The sequence below is a fragment of the Agaricus bisporus genome (assembly GCF_000300575.1).
Source record: "Agaricus bisporus var. bisporus H97 unplaced genomic scaffold AGABI2scaffold_14, whole genome shotgun sequence".
NCBI lineage: Eukaryota > Fungi > Basidiomycota > Agaricomycetes > Agaricales > Agaricaceae > Agaricus > Agaricus bisporus.
The window spans coordinates 527,982-544,274 of record NW_006267349.1 but is presented as its reverse complement, the minus strand read 5'-3'; the positions used below and the strand labels follow the sequence as shown (position 1 = coordinate 544,274).

Below are 16,293 nucleotides of genomic sequence, written 5' to 3'. Positions count from 1 at the left end.
GTTTGGAACTAAAGTGATAGAAGAAGAATCTGGTCTTGGAGTAATAGAAGAAGAGATAGTAGGCAGTAAAGAAGAAGAAAGACCTTGGTCTCTTTTTTTACAGCTACAAGTAGCTTTTAAAGGAAATCCTGGGCAAATACGACATTTAGCAGGCTGTCTTTTCTTTTTACCAATTTTTTCTCCACTTTCCAACAGTCTTTGAGTTGGACGAGGAGTACGAGGAGTACGAGGAGTATTCATAGCAGACAGTTAGAAACAAATAGATTCTCAACAAGCCTATTTATTTTTGAAATTTTCATTGGGGTTTTGATCTTCTAGAACTTTCTACATGATTCAAATCTAAATTTAACACAAATGCTTGGGATTTATATTTGTAAGTATTTGAATAATACTATATATATAATATATATTACAATTCTTATCAAACTTGTTGATAATGCCCCGCCCTAGCCGATATCGCCAAGATCCTCTTGACCCTATCCAAATTTCATTAGATACTCCACCTGGATCGCCTTCTACACTTACTCTTGAAAATTTTGATGAACCTTTTTCATCATCATCATCATTCACACCTCAAAAAAAACAAAAAACAGGACATACTACAAAAGCCAAAAGAGCTTTGTTCATTAAAGATCCTATTCCAACATTTTCTGATACTTTTGATTCTCTTACTTTTGATTCTGGTACCAATTTTTTAGCTACTAATTCTGAAGAACACCCCAGTTCTAATTTTGATTCTGGTTCTGATCCATTTGTTAATCATACATCTTTAACTTTAAATTCTGATTTTTATCATGAATTTGTCGAAGCTGTACTTGTGAATGCTATGCCTTTTTATCCCATAAGTAGAGATGTTTTTGTAACTCAGGGTTGGGATGTAAAAAATGGATTGTCTACTGTGAGTATTCTATAATTCACTTATAGTTTTTGCTTCACTAATGTAATTTACTTTTATCTTATTATAACAGGGAAAATGGCATCATTTGCAAATTGATAGAACATCTTCAAATGTGGAACCTGTTTGTTACTGTACTGCAGCAACCACTAGTTTCAAATGTGTACATCAAACATCTTTGAAAGAATATGGAAAAAATTTGTTTGAAAACAATCCAGGTAAATAACTTGATTTTTTAAAATTATATTTTCTCATATATATTGTATTTAGAAAAACTTGAGCTAGTTTCCATGTTTTCAAGGGAGCAAATTGACGATGAATTTACAACCTTGTTGTCTGTTGGATCTTCCCAACATCCAGCTCTTGTCAAAGCCAGATCAGTTGTGACATTTGTTGGCTCAGATTTTATGTCAGGATTATGGGAGTGTTCAAAAGATGGAGTCAATAATCCATTTTGCACTCATATCAAAACAGCCAAAAAATATCTTGGATCAACTTACGAAAATAATATTCTAGATACTTATTATGAACCATCAGGTAACTTTCTCATTCATATAGAACTATATATGATCTAACTAGTATATAGCTCCAGTCATCATTCCAAATGTCAAAATAATGGATTCTATATCACATCTTCCAATTCCTGTTCCCTCATGGGCTAAAATTCCTTCAGACAAGCAATACCATACTATAACCCCTGTTCAAGCCATCAACCAACCACTTTTACTATCTTCAACCTCTCAATGCTCCTGCGGACAACAATACGAATCTAACAATACCAGTTATATCAAAAACTGTGTTGTTTATACTCTTACCAAATCTCTTTCTGGACAAATCCAGCTGCAAAGTTGTTCAGTCTGTCAATCATCAAGATACAAGGCTATTGGTCCTGACTGTGGTGATTTGGGAATCTTAAATCTCAATAATCATTCTTTATTCACACATGATCTTCTTGAAGAGTATACTGCTGCCTATACTTCTTCTGAAACTCCGTTTACTGCTTGGATCAAGACGGTATCCATTCGATATCGCCGTTATAACTCCAACTTATCTTTTGTGGATGAAAAAGTCTTCAGAGCTGCTTGGTTCAGCTATGCCAGATTACTGAACCTAGAAAACGATTTACAATGTCCTGAATGTGGGATTGCTCCTGAAACTGTTATATGGGATGGAGTTACTGTGGGTTTCAATCAGAAACATTTGGAATCATCTTTATATCCTCCAACAACTCTTCATCAAAACTCTATTTCCCGGAGCTGCAATTACTACCGACACCAGACGTTTATTGCATCTTCAGATACCCGAAAACTCATGTCAAATATTTTTTCTGGTCCACTCAGTAATGGGTCAATGTCCTTAGAAGAGAGACTCCAAGAAAATGATGAAGTATCAAGTGACGATGAAGCTATCAATGACCAAACCAAAAAAGCGCAAGACATGCTTTCCAGAGTCAAACAAATACCATTATTGCAAGAAGCTCTGAAAAAAGAAGAACCAGTATTACATTCTTTCTTTGAAAAATACTGTTCACCATCAGCTTTATTACTTTGCAAATGTCCAACAGAAGTGATAGCATTTCTCAAACAAGTAAGTAAATCCAACCAATTTTTCAATAAGTAACTCAAAAAAAAAACAGATTGGCAGTTCAGATTCAGTTCTTCAAGTTATCAACAAGCCTGCATTAATACAACTCAAAACATTCCTAGCCTCCCCTTCTCAATCAAATCTCAATCATTTGGCAAGAATTCCATGTTTATATTGGATGTTAAAGATGGAAAGAATATCCAATTCATCAAATTGGGATTCTCTTACACTGGCTATGTGCGAATGGCTTGTTCACAAGACTGAAAATATTCTTGATCATATGATTACATATACGTCACCCCCTCTTGATTTATCAGCACAAAATGCAGACGGTGGTTGGAAAAAGGTATACAATCTAATTTATAAGTAATATTTAACTAATTTATTGGCTGCTTTAGAGTGGAACAAAATACAGTATGCCTCAAATCAGGCATAGGCCTACATATCCAGGACTTCGGTATGAAAAAGAAAAAGAGCCTAAAAAAAGAGGAGGACAGTGTAACAAGTATTATCATGAATATGGCCAAAGCCAACTCACTGGAGGTCTTATGTGTGCTTGGTGTCCCTATAGTATATGCTATGGATATCATTGCATTCCTTCTAGTGAAGGTCGTAATGATGTTTTTTCTGCTATGGTCACTCGTTGGCCTAAAGCACCCAAGTACGTCATTTATGACTTTGCTTGTCAACTAGGTCCATATTGTAGAACTCGAGAACCTGAGTTCTTTGCAGATACTGTTTTTCTCATTGATAATTTTCACTCACTAGGTCATAGCAAATGTAGCAAAGCGTTTTTCATATCAACTTATGCTGAAAGCCAACCTTTATTAGCTAGAGTTAATTCTAGTGCTGCAGAGTGTGGAAATGGCGGTCTGTCAAAGATTCGTAAATCTATTAGATATATGGGTCAAGAGAGATCTATTCTCTATACAAGTGTTTTTCTTTCATTATGGAACCGTAGTAAAATTCAGAAAATGTTAAAATAGATATGGTTGAACATATATATATATTTTAGAACAAATGATACTATGGTTGAACATAGATAGTTCAAAGACAAATAAACTACAAAATATTTTTGAAAGACAAGTTAAAGCTTTGAAGTTTGTTACCCTTTTCTATCATCTCCCAGTTTCCAACCCAATACCCCCATACTTTTCCAGCTATAGTATTAGGAGGAGGATAAGCAGTAGTAACTATAAAGGTAAGTTCGGGAAATTGGGTTCGAATTATAGTAGCACAGTTGGGATTCTGACAATACAAAGATGTTGGCTGTAAATCTAAAGCAAAACTATAAGTAAGTCAAAAGATATATATAACAAAACATACCTTTATGGATATTTGGAATCTTTTGATCAGGTTTTTGATTAGAGAACATTGGTTTGACACCCCAAGGCACAACTGAACTACAAATAGGACAACTTGGAGGAGCAGGTACGCCACCTGGACTATAAAGAGCATTGACCCATCGAAGTGTGCAAAAACCTTTATCACCTTGCCTCAACATCAAAATACCATCGATAGAGGCTCCAAGGTTAAAATGAGACTCTAGGAGATTTGGGAAGATAGACGGATTTTGGTTTATAAAAACTTCTTTCACAAGTTCCATAAGAAAGGTGTGAACAGTAGTTGGATGAAATTCTTCTTTCAAAAACGTAGTTGTAAGCCAGAATTTGCTTGAAAAAATCAAATTAGATGGTACATTTTTTCCAAATATAAGTTACTTACTCTTTTGCAAACTCGTAGATCTCCCTCAAGCTTTTGATATTCTTCAAAGGGCCATCACATGACAAGATAAAAAGACTAGCACGACAATCTTGTTCAATCAATTTGAGAAGTGGTTTGCTGAAAAGAATACTGAAAAACTTCAACATAATATTGTTAGTATATGAATAATACAAATTTAAAAAATAAATCTTACTTCTTCAGGAACATATGCCTCTTTAGGGGAAATATCAGTCCAGAAGTCACCTTCAGGTGTAGAGTGAGTGGTGATGAAGATCAAAAAACGTTTAAACCTTATTTTTGAATCAGGATCAAGTTATAATAATTAAACAAATATGCTTACTGTTTGAGCTGAGGTAAAAGTTTTTGAATAGCTGCATGAACTGTTCCCATATCAGCCTTTTCATCCCAAGTCCCAACTATTTCAATGACGAAATGTTTGATCATACTAGCCCGGTTATTCAAGAAATAGCTCTTGAGATGAAGATAGATAAGATTTCCGACTGTTGATTCAACGTCAAGGCCTTTGAGCTGGAAAGAGAGAATACAAAGGCTATCAGGCGAGATAGCAGGAAATCGGCTTCGGGAAACCAGAGATGACTGTAATAATACAGTCTTAGCTGAGTTACTAAAAGGCTTTAAGATATTTAGACAAAAATAGAACTCTTAACTATAAATAATTACTTACTTGGTAAGGAGTTGGAACAACGTGACGTTTCTTCCAACAAAAGGTACAAGTAAAAGTACCCAACTCTTGATTAGTTGAGATATCGCCCAAGCAGTGGTGACATAAAGCTCGCTTGCATTCACAAACAAATAAATCACCACCATTAAGACAATTTGAACACCACTAAATTATTATTAGAATGAAATCTTTAAGAAGATATATATAACTTACATGGTTTCCTTCATATTCAGGAATATTAGCTTCATCATCTGTCAAATTTTGATCATATTCCAATGATAATATCTTCTTCATTGAATTCTTCATAGAGTCTTTCAATGACAAACGTGGAGCTGGACCTCCGTAACCAATACCGATTCCTGGTTTTCTTCCTTTTTTCTTGGAAAGAGAGAGAGAAGAGAGTGCAAGTTGACCAGCTCTTGGACGAGCATTACGGATTGGATTGGAACGAGTGCCGGAACGAGGAAGAGGAGGAGATTGATTGGAAGAAATAGATCTCTCATCTTCAAAATCAGGTTATCAGAATGATTATAAAAATCAGCAACAAGAGTACTAACCATCTGAGTTTTCAGAAGAAGAATCAATAACCTGGCTACGACGTTGAGGATTTCTCCTGGGAACTGGAGTTGAACTACGACTCTCCAAAACATGACCCGGTGTTGAACTACGACTCTCAGAAACATGACTAACGGCGTCAACGGCGTCAGAGGCGTCAGAGGCATCCGGGGCGTCAGAGGCATCGTCGGAGGCAGGAACAGTGGCAGAGTGTTAAGACTATGACCGGAAAGGTAACGCTAAGCCGGAAAGGACTTAGCGAACAAACAGCTTTGGCCTTAGCGACACGGGAACGGTACGCTATGCCTTCCAACTAAGTCGATAGCCGATTTAGAGACAGCGACGAGCGACCCACGGAATGCGGAATCGTTTGAGAGCGAGAGAGAGATCAGCGAGAGATAGCGAGGAACAATCTAAGTTGATTTTCAGACTGAAGTACCGTACAGAATATCTACGGCTTAAATACACGAAGAATGAATAGAATACGGATTCGGAAACATGAAAGATAATAGCGCAAGGATTGCGCAATAGTTCGAGTTGAAATAACGGAAAGGAGTCTTTACCTTAAGGGATTCCGGCGGTGGAACGGAAAGGAGGTCTTGAAGCGGGTAAGTCTTGCGATGGAAATAACAACCCACGTTGCGTTGGTCGTAAAGCGACCGTGGGAGCGCAACCGCAATACCTTCGGTATTGCGGCATTCCATCGGTCAACGTGACCGGTAAGTCGGAATCGATATTGCCGGGATTGATGCGAACGGATTGAGTCGGAAAGGGATATCCGGAACGTACCGGGATTGATACCGAGAATGGAAGGTGGTGGAGTTAGCGTGTTCCGGATATAACACAGAGGTGGAAACAGCGCTATGACTCTGAACTTCAGGTTCTCCATCGTCTTGGCGGCAAGTATCAGCAAAAACTCCAATAGGAACTTGTAATGGCACAACGTACTCATAACAGACTCTACGAGTTCCTGTGGTTCTTCCATCAAAACATCAGGCTCTCCTTCAGCATCAGCATCTCCCTCATCTTGACCTTCTCCTTCAGGGTGTTAGAACCTTGCCAGAATGTCACGGCGTCACGCTGTCACATCTGTCACATATTTTATTACATAATAATTTCCCTCTGCTGCTACAGTTCGACGGAGGCTAAACTATCGGCATACTGCTAAAATGGCGCAAGCTACAGACTTACCAATTGAACTTATCGATTTAATCTTATCTTTCTTGCCTCCGAACCATGCGGAGCAAGTACAATGGAGAAGGGCGGCGGCGGCTATAGGAAGAGAGGACAGGCCGGTAGGTTGGAACCTATCGGATCATCGGTGCAGACAGTGTGGGAGGGTATGCTTAGCAATGTACGACTATGAGGAGCAGAAGGCGTGGGTGATACAGAGATGGGGATACTGGGGGCCGCGACAATGGGCAATAGCCGGATTCTTTGTGCTATGTCCATGTGATGCGATGTTAGGTAACTACTTCGGGACGTATTGGTTTGTGTGAGTAGATTACCGGTTTAGGAGTTGTTTGTGCTTGTGGACACTTTTATGGTTTGTTTAGTGTTGTTGACGTTTTTATGATCAATTTACTTTTGTTTACTTACTTCTTACTCCACTCTTCTTTTCTCATGTCAAATGTATAATTAGTCTACTTTCTCATACGTACTTCTTTTTCACATGTCAGTATAAAAATAAGTTACCTAGGGTAGTTGGTCTGTGCGCCGTAGTCTAGGTATATAAAGTAGGTAGAAACTTGTAGAAGACTCCGTCGAGTTCTCTTAGGTTCACGCCTAATAAACTTTTGTCACTTTCCTCTATAGTTCTTAAGTTCAGGTGTGACCTGTGACATCACAGTCACAGTCGCCCTAACAGTAGAACTCGACTACTCCGGGGATCGCACAGCACAGTGCCCTCCCCATCTTTTACTCTCTTGTCGCCCTCTACTCTCTGTGCGCCATCGCGGCCGCCACACACATAGCCGGTCCCTAGGCTTAAGGGGTGTCTGCACATAAACACAACGTGTGCCGTGGACGTCAGTAGTTTGACACAGACTACTGATAAGACGAGACCTACCAGACTGTGTGGTGTTCTATTATATCCCTGTACTACCTTTTTTGTAACTTCAATTATAAACCTTGTGCTGCGTTTGCATTGTCAAGTGGTACACGCAGAGGAGTGACACTGCCACATTAAGTGCGTGTCTAGATTAGTGTGAAGATCCGTCTTCGTATATAACATTATCTAGGGCAGTAGTCTTTCCCTTCGCCAGTGCGGCACTTCTTGAATAAAAACTTTTTCTTTTGTATACACGTCCAAGTGAAGCAGGCTATTGGCTTCATTGGATTGGTGGATACGCACCAGGTGACAGGAAAAGACCTCCCTCACCTTCTTCAAAATTTCTCACCGATTACCGCCCGGAACATTCCGAGTACCTTCCTCTGAATCTGAGGAAGAAGAAGAATCCGCCTCGGAATCCCAATCCGAGGAATCCGAACCAGAACAACAACAACCGTCCGTATCCCCCCTACCCCTATATCAACCACCTCCCCCCGAATACCACGAGCCAGACATGGCCAACCCCCAAGACATAATCAATCAGCTGAACGCTCAGCACACCCTCATCACCCAACTGCAGCAGCAACTCGCCCAGCTGCAGAACAACCCGCAACCGGGTCCACCAGGTCCACCAGGTCCGGCAGGGGACGACGGAGAAACTCCCATCGTCCAAGTAGTGCCGCCACAAATTGATGTGGCAAGACCAAAAATATTCTCAGGAGATGGGAAGGAACTGAGTGGCTTCATAACAGCGTGCAAGATTTATTTAAGTTTGAAAATGGTAGGCAGACTACAAGGAGATCAGATTACATGGATATTGTCGTATGTACAAGGAGGAGCAGCAGAATCATGGAAGGAAAACATTATGGAGATGATCGAAGGTGGTGAAGAAGAAGCTCCAGCCCACACGGAGGAGCTTTTTGATAGTCTGCGGAACAATTTCGGAGATGCAGATGAGGAGAGTACGACGGTAGGAAAATTGAGGTTGATTGAGCAAGGAAGTAAAAGTGCGGAGGAGCATGTGCAGGAGTTCAAGCGAATCGCTCGGGATAGTGGATACGAGGGACGAGCCCTCATCGAAGAATTCAAGAGAAGTTTATCAGGAAGGATTAGGAAGGCGCTGATGGAGTCAGAGAACCCACCAACTACCATCAGGAGTTGGTACGAGAGGAGCATGAAGTTGGATAGGCAGTGGAGGCAAGCTAAAGCAGAGGAAGAATACTACCGGCGGGGGCAAGCGAAGCCCCAACTACGAACCCACACCTCCAACAACACTTTCGTGAGGCCACAGCCTCAACGTCGAGATCCCAACGCGATGGATGTCGACACCGCTGCAGGACCCAGTCGAGGTCCTATCAAGTGTTACAAGTGTGGAAAGTTGGGGCATATGGCCAAAAATTGCTGGAGCAAGGCTCCGACTCGAGATGTGCGAACGTTAGATGTGGACGAGCAGCGGGACTATTGGAAGAGGATGTTTGAGGAGGAGCAGAAGAATTTAAAAGAGTAAAGGAAGCAAAGTCTCCTCGTTTGACTTCCTACAACAAATTTGATGTACTATGTAACGAAATCAATGTTTTGGACACTGTACAAGAGGAGAGTTTCCTTGTAAGGACAATACGACCTTTAAGGGAAATTAAGCTGAATGTGGGGGTAGAAAAATTGGACACACATGATGGAGTGGGAGTACAGGCGTTGTTGGATAGCGGAGCGACGGGAATGTTCATGGATAAGGTGTTTGCAGAGGAAGAAGGATTCAAGCTGGAACCTTTAGAAAGACCAATTCCGGTCAAGAATGTTGATGGGACAATCAACGCATCTGGAGCAGTGACACACCGAGTTGCTGCAAACGTGTACTACAAAGGGCATAAAGAAAGAGTGCACTTCGAAATATGTGGCCTAGGAAAGAATAAAGTCATATTAGGAATGCCTTGGTTGCAGATGCATAACCCGGAAATCGATTGGGAGAAAGGAGAGGTAAAGATGACCAGGTGCCCAGACGGGTGTGGGTACAAAGACAAAGGAAAAACCAAAGAAAAACAGGAAGAAATACGAAGGGTAGAAGAACCAAGGAAATCAACTAGGCAGTTGATGAAGGAAGCACGAGAGGAAGAGAAAAGGGAAAAACCTGACATGTCGCACAAACAATATGCAGGTTGGAAATTAGTTTCCTTCCCGAAGAAATCAAGTTGGGGAACAGTATTGCAGTATAGATGCGAGGAGTGTGGAATTCAAACGTCGGAACATTTGCTGAGCAAACACAAATGCCCAGCAAAAGAGGAAATCGCCTTAGACGAGTTTGGGATGCCATACGAAGGAAGTGATGACGAGGAGGAAGGACCAACCATGGCCAAGATAGAAGCATACGAAGAAGAACAGGAAGAAATCCGAGATGAGGAAGAAAGATACGAGCGAGTAAACAAAGCAATAGGGAGATTCAACACTCCCAAAAACATCATCGAGGGAATCGCATTAGGAGTCGAAGCGGCATTTGCCAGGGAATTGGCACGTAATAGACGTGCTAATAGTGGAGCTGAGGGATTGGCGCAACAATCCAAAGAGAAAGCTGAGGGGTGGGCGCAATCACCCGGTGACGTGGCTGACCGATTAAATGGGGAAAAGGCAGAACGTCTAGAAGAAGATAACAGCAAGACAGCCACCGCGGGACAAGCGGAGGCTGGACAGGTACGTCCTAAACGAATAAGCGCCCAAAAGAAAAATAGGAGTAGAGAAGAAGGAGAACAACTAGAAACGTGGGTGAGAGGAATGACAGAGGAGATGCCGGAAGAAGAAGAAATTCGAAGCATGGATTCAGTAGAACAAGTGGTACCAAGACGGTTCCACAAATTCCTTAAAGTATTCAAACAAAAGGAATCAGAGAGAATGCCTACTAGGAAACCCTGGGATCATGCTATCGAATTAAAGGAAGATTTCAAACCCAAGAAAGGAAAGATATATCCCTTATCACCAAACGAAAGAGAAGAAGTTCAAGCATTCGTTAAAGATCAACTCCGAAAAGGATATATCAGACCATCGAAATCTCCCCAGACTTCGCCAGTATTCTTCGTGCCGAAAAAAGATGGAAAGAAGCGGATGGTACAGGACTATCGATTTTTGAATGATTGGACAATTAAGAACAATTATCCCTTACCTTTAATTTCTGAACTTATAGACACTATGGGTAGCAAACGATTATTTTCGAAGATAGATTTACGTTGGGGTTACAATAACATTAGGATAAAAGAGGGAGACGAGTGGAAGGCAGCCTTTACTACTTTCATGGGTGCCTTTGAACCCACTGTTATGTTTTTTGGACTTACAAATTCGCCTGCTACTTTTCAGACTATGATGAACGAACTTTTTAGGGACTTAGTAAATACTGGAAAAGTGGCTGTATTTATTGACGATATCTTGATAGGAACAGACGATGAAGAAGAGCATGATAAAGTGGTGGAAGAAGTGTTGCAGAGGTTGATGGACAATGATCTATTCGCAAAACCAGAAAAATGCGAATGGAAACGAAGTGAAATGGGGTTTTTGGGATGTATAATAGGGAGAAACGGAATCAAGATGGAGGAAAGGAAAGTGAAAGACGTAGTAGAGTGGCCGACTCCAAAATGCGTTAAAGATGTACAAAAATTCTTGGGACTGGCAAATTACTATCGACGGTTCATTGAAAAATTCGCCAGTATTGCAAAACCATTACACGCATTAACTAAAAAGGACAAGAAATGGAGTTGGGGAGATGAAGAAGAGGAGGCCTTTGGTACGCTAAAAGCAAGATTCACATCACACCCAATCCTAGTAGCCCCAGAATTGGATAAAGAGCTAAAAGTGGAATCGGATGCATCGGCTTACGCCACGGGTGGAGAATTGGCGATGAAATGTGAAGACGGAAAGTGGAAACCGGTAGCATACATCTCCAAATCAATGACGGAGACGGAACGAAACTACGACATTCACGATAGGGAGATGCTGGGGATTATGCGGTGTTTAGAAGAATGGAGACACTTCCTGGAAGGGGCGAAACATAAGTTCGAAATTTGGACAGATCATCGCAATCTAGAATACTTCGCGAAAGCTCAACAACTAAATCGACGACAAGCCAGATGGGCCTTATATCTATCTAGATTTAATTTCGAATTAAAATTCCGCCCAGGAAAGACAATGGGGAAGGCAGACGCATTGAGCAGAAGACCTGACTTTGAACAAGGAACAAAGGACGATAACAAGGATCAAACCCTGTTAAAACCAGAGTATTTCGCAATCCGAGCAATGGAAGAGGGTCATATGTTAATCAATGCGGAGGAAGAGGAAATATTGGAAGAAATCAGAAAATCAGAAGCAAAAGAAGATGACGTAGTGAAAGCGGTGGAAGAGATGAAGCGAGCAAAAGTAAAGTCGCTAAGGGGAGACGAGTGGAAGCTGGAAGAAGGATTGGTACTGAAAGAAGGAAAAGTCTATGTGCCAAAAGACGAAACGTTGAGGACTAAAATCATTCGACTACATCATGATACCCCCATTGCTGGACACGGAGGGCAATGGAAGACAGTAGAAATGGTGACGCGTAATTACTGGTGGCCAGGCGTCACTAAGCAAGTCCAGAAGTACGTAGAAGGATGCGATCAATGCCAACGAAACAAGAATCGACCAACCCCGCCGGCAGGAAAATTGATGCCAAATCCTATTCCCACCAAACCATGGGCCGACGTATCCGTCGACTTCATAGTAAAATTACCAGAATCACAGGGAATGGACTCAATTTTGGTGGTGTGCGATCGATTCAGTAAGATGGCTCATTTTATCCCAACTACGGAAACAACATCAGTGCTAGGACTAGCCAAACTGTTCAGGGATCATGTATGGAAGTTGCACGGGTTACCAGAAACGGTGATCTCAGACAGGGGACCGCAATTTGCTGCAGACTTTACAAAGGAGTTGAATAAAATGTTGGGAATTGATACTAGGTTATCTACGGCGTTTCACCCACAAACGGATGGCCAAACCGAGCGAACCAATCAAGAACTAGAACAATATCTCCGATCATTTGTCGATCATAGACAAACTGATTGGCCCGATTGGTTAGCAACAGCAGAGTTTTCCTATAACAATAAAGAACAATCGTCAACAAAGGAAACTCCATTTATGGTCAACGTAGGAAGACACCCAAGAACTGGCTTCGATCTCCGACGACAAGGCAATCATCCAGCGGCAGTAGATTTTGCGGACCGTATGAAACTTCAACACGAGGAAACTCAAGCGGCCCTGAAAAAGGCACAAGACGATATGCGGAGGTATGCGGATAGAAGCAGAGGAGAAGCGGTGAAATACAAAGTGGGGGATAAAGTTCTATTGGCTACCCGGGACCTTCAAATCCAGGGACGACCTACCCGGAAACTTACAGAGAAGTTCATCGGACCATACACCATCAAGAAGATCATTTCCCCCAACGCAGTGGAAATAGATCTTCCCCGATCTATTCGGATTCATCCGGTGGTTAATGTCAGCCGAATAGTACTCTACCGAGAACAAGTGGAAGGACAAGGGAGTAAACCGGCACCGGCCGTAGAAATAGAAGGAGAACAGGAGTGGGAAGTGGAGAAAATCCTTAACGCCAAATGGCTCCGCGGGAAGAAGCGGTACTTAGTGCGATGGAAAGGGTATACGGCAGAAGCAGACTCGTGGGAACCCGAGGAAAACTTGGCTAACGCCAAAGAATTGATTACTGAATTCCACCAACTCTATGGGGAACTCAATAGGATACAGCACGTTCTACGTGACACCGGGTTCCAAGAAAGGGAACTACCTAATCGATTTACAGCCAAGACTTTATTCGGATGGGATGACAAACAGTTTGATGCCGAATATCTTAAGAAGTTGGAACGAAATTGGCGAACGTGGAGGTCTTGAAGGGTCGTCTCCGGAGGAGCCGACTTTAAGGAGGGGGTACTGTTAGAACCTTGCCAGAATGTCACGGCGTCACGCTGTCACATCTGTCACATATTTTATTACATAATAATTTCCCTCTGCTGCTACAGTTCGACGGAGGCTAAACTATCGGCATACTGCTAAAATGGCGCAAGCTACAGACTTACCAATTGAACTTATCGATTTAATCTTATCTTTCTTGCCTCCGAACCATGCGGAGCAAGTACAATGGAGAAGGGCGGCGGCGGCTATAGGAAGAGAGGACAGGCCGGTAGGTTGGAACCTATCGGATCATCGGTGCAGACAGTGTGGGAGGGTATGCTTAGCAATGTACGACTATGAGGAGCAGAAGGCGTGGGTGATACAGAGATGGGGATACTGGGGGCCGCGACAATGGGCAATAGCCGGATTCTTTGTGCTATGTCCATGTGATGCGATGTTAGGTAACTACTTCGGGACGTATTGGTTTGTGTGAGTAGATTACCGGTTTAGGAGTTGTTTGTGCTTGTGGACACTTTTATGGTTTGTTTAGTGTTGTTGACGTTTTTATGATCAATTTACTTTTGTTTACTTACTTCTTACTCCACTCTTCTTTTCTCATGTCAAATGTATAATTAGTCTACTTTCTCATACGTACTTCTTTTTCACATGTCAGTATAAAAATAAGTTACCTAGGGTAGTTGGTCTGTGCGCCGTAGTCTAGGTATATAAAGTAGGTAGAAACTTGTAGAAGACTCCGTCGAGTTCTCTTAGGTTCACGCCTAATAAACTTTTGTCACTTTCCTCTATAGTTCTTAAGTTCAGGTGTGACCTGTGACATCACAGTCACAGTCGCCCTAACACAGGGACAGGTTCGGGCACGGGCTTGGTCTGCCTGGATCTACGAGATCTACGGGGCTTACGAGGCTTTGGGGTAGCAGCAGCTTGTTGGCCATCAATAGCACTAGCTAAAGCACTACTGAAAGTGTCCTGGGCTTTCTTGTGCTTCTTCTTCTTATTCTTGCTAGTCACTGGATGTGTAGAAGATTCCCCAGCCATAGGTTGACCAGCAGAGACAAGTTCTGGAGGAGCCAGATTGAGAGTTTGCCTTGGGGAGCCTGCCACAGATACAGACAACTCAGATTCAGGAATGGGAGTTAGTGCTGATAAGTCAGACATGGTGGTAAGAAGCAAGAGATAAGACTGATCTGATAAGACGTATCATTCTTCTTTGAGTTAGTCACAGATTACATAAGCTTATCACACCAACAGCACTTCAGTAAATGACGTGGCAATGTGGACATAGTATTCATACAACAAACTGATACTCGAAGTTATACAATGATAATTTATACAAAAACAAATGAAGTAATGATAAAAAAAGTTATATGGCATGAATCAGGCGGGCCCTCCTGCCTCATGTCATACAACGATCAAGAAAGGTATGGTAAAAAAAAATTAAGAAACAGCTAAACTATGATTATACTTGACCGGACCTGACAAGGAAGCTGTGATAAGATAATATAAGTTTCATGTACGACGGCGCTGGTGGTGGATTAAAACACCGGCTTACCTTTGAAGGGATATGATAGATGGTAAGGAACGTCGTGAACAACAAGAAACTCGGAAGAAACATAACCTAGGTGCAAAAAGGTGTTTAATTGCCCGGGCTGAAGATCATGGACAGGCTCTTACCTTCGATACGGGTTGACAAGCAATGGAAAAGGGATGGGGGACAGGTGATGAGTGAGGGATAGGATTGTTACAAGCATGACGTACCTTGGCGACGTTGTCCTCGGCAAGTTGATACGAAGGACGGAAATGGTTGCTTTATGATATGAAGTTGGCGTTCTTGTCGTCCTCGGCAAGTTGATACGAAGTATGGAAGTTGTTGCGTTATTATATGAAGTCGGTGTTCTTGTCATCGGCAGGGCTGTCAGCGAGCTAAACCCTTGGAGGGGCTAGTCATCCTTGATCATCGCATTAAACTACAACATAAGAACGAATGACGTACCTTCCTAAGAACGAACGATGTACACGCATCGTCCGTCCTCGACATCCCCATCTACGCAGGTCATTCACGGACGTTGTCGGCGGGTTGATCGTTGTCGGCGGGTTGATCGTTGTTGTCGTCATGATAGAGGTGTCAATCCCATAGAGCTAGATAGAACTAAGACAAGGGAGGGGAAAAGTAAGTATGAATGAATAAGAGTAACTTGATACTTATTCTGATAGAAAAAGGAATGAGGAGTGAACGAGGAACGGAACTGAGGTTCACCGGAGTAAACCGCCGACTGCTGCGCTTCGACAGTGAGACGGCCTTTGGGAAGTATGCGAACCCCCTGAGATCCCCCTGCCGGAGCACGAGGCATATGACAACGCGCTTCGACGTTGCATATGACGGAGGCACCTCCCGGGCCGCTACCAAGTCCAATGGACTGGCCTATGCGGACACCAGAGGGGGCATGAAACCCCGGCTGATACAGCACAGGGCGTCGTCCCGTGCTTCACCAGATTACCCAACCCCGACACCGATCTTTCCCAACCACACCACGGGGGCGCCTCCCGCAGCACGGCCGTACTCGAACGAAATAAAACGGAGAGGGAGGGAAGGGAAGGGGACTGAAGGGAAGGAAGGAAGCATCCAACCTGTCCCGCCTATAAGTGACCCCGGGATAAGCCGGGACATCCCAATCAGGAAGTCCCATTTGGGATGTACCAGTAAACCGGTGATTCATTCACCCTTTGGTTCTGATGAATGACATCACCGGCCCCAATACATGTGATCGGCTATGAAAGGCCGATGACATGTATGAACCACGTTATCACACATGTGATCGGCCATTTACAGCCGTTCCCACATGACAGCTGGCCTTCTGCAGCCATCCGGCCCTACAG

At 42.5% G+C, this 16,293-nt stretch overlaps 6 protein-coding genes across 6 annotated transcripts; 4 read left to right on the top strand and 2 right to left on the bottom strand.

Annotated features, from left to right (window-relative positions):
• Positions 1 to 1,681: 1,681 nt before the first annotated feature.
• On the top strand, positions 1,682 to 2,230 carry AGABI2DRAFT_52898 (hypothetical protein; the record flags this gene model as incomplete). Its single annotated transcript, XM_006456801.1, has 1 exon — positions 1,682 to 2,230. A coding segment is annotated over one exon (549 nt), but the record flags the coding sequence as incomplete, so codon positions are not given.
• A 797-nt stretch (positions 2,231 to 3,027) lies between these two features.
• Positions 3,028 to 3,465, top strand: AGABI2DRAFT_78895 (hypothetical protein; the record flags this gene model as incomplete). Its single annotated transcript, XM_006456800.1, has 1 exon — positions 3,028 to 3,465. One exon carries the CDS (start codon positions 3,028 to 3,030, stop codon positions 3,463 to 3,465), a length of 438 nt encoding a protein of 145 aa, XP_006456863.1.
• A 76-nt stretch (positions 3,466 to 3,541) lies between these two features.
• Positions 3,542 to 5,626, bottom strand: AGABI2DRAFT_122746 (hypothetical protein; the record flags this gene model as incomplete). The annotated part of the gene is made up of 9 exons (XM_006456799.1): positions 3,542 to 3,756; positions 3,806 to 4,152; positions 4,205 to 4,341; positions 4,398 to 4,494; positions 4,545 to 4,837; positions 4,890 to 5,051; positions 5,100 to 5,389; positions 5,444 to 5,517; positions 5,577 to 5,626. The coding sequence occupies 9 exons, from the start codon at positions 5,624 to 5,626 to the stop codon at positions 3,542 to 3,544; spliced, it is 1,665 nt and encodes a 554-aa protein (XP_006456862.1).
• A 2,994-nt stretch (positions 5,627 to 8,620) lies between these two features.
• Positions 8,621 to 8,935, top strand: AGABI2DRAFT_56177 (hypothetical protein; the record flags this gene model as incomplete). Its single annotated transcript, XM_006456798.1, has 1 exon — positions 8,621 to 8,935. A coding segment is annotated over one exon (315 nt), but the record flags the coding sequence as incomplete, so codon positions are not given.
• A 686-nt stretch (positions 8,936 to 9,621) lies between these two features.
• On the top strand, positions 9,622 to 10,411 carry AGABI2DRAFT_146561 (hypothetical protein; the record flags this gene model as incomplete). The annotated part of the gene is made up of 2 exons (XM_006456797.1): positions 9,622 to 10,173; positions 10,367 to 10,411. The coding sequence occupies 2 exons, from the start codon at positions 9,622 to 9,624 to the stop codon at positions 10,409 to 10,411; spliced, it is 597 nt and encodes a 198-aa protein (XP_006456860.1).
• Positions 10,412 to 14,241: 3,830 nt separating this feature from the next.
• On the bottom strand, positions 14,242 to 14,574 carry AGABI2DRAFT_122744 (hypothetical protein; the record flags this gene model as incomplete). Its single annotated transcript, XM_006456796.1, has 1 exon — positions 14,242 to 14,574. The coding sequence occupies one exon, from the start codon at positions 14,572 to 14,574 to the stop codon at positions 14,242 to 14,244; it is 333 nt and encodes a 110-aa protein (XP_006456859.1).
• Between the last annotated feature and the right edge of the window lie 1,719 nt (positions 14,575 to 16,293).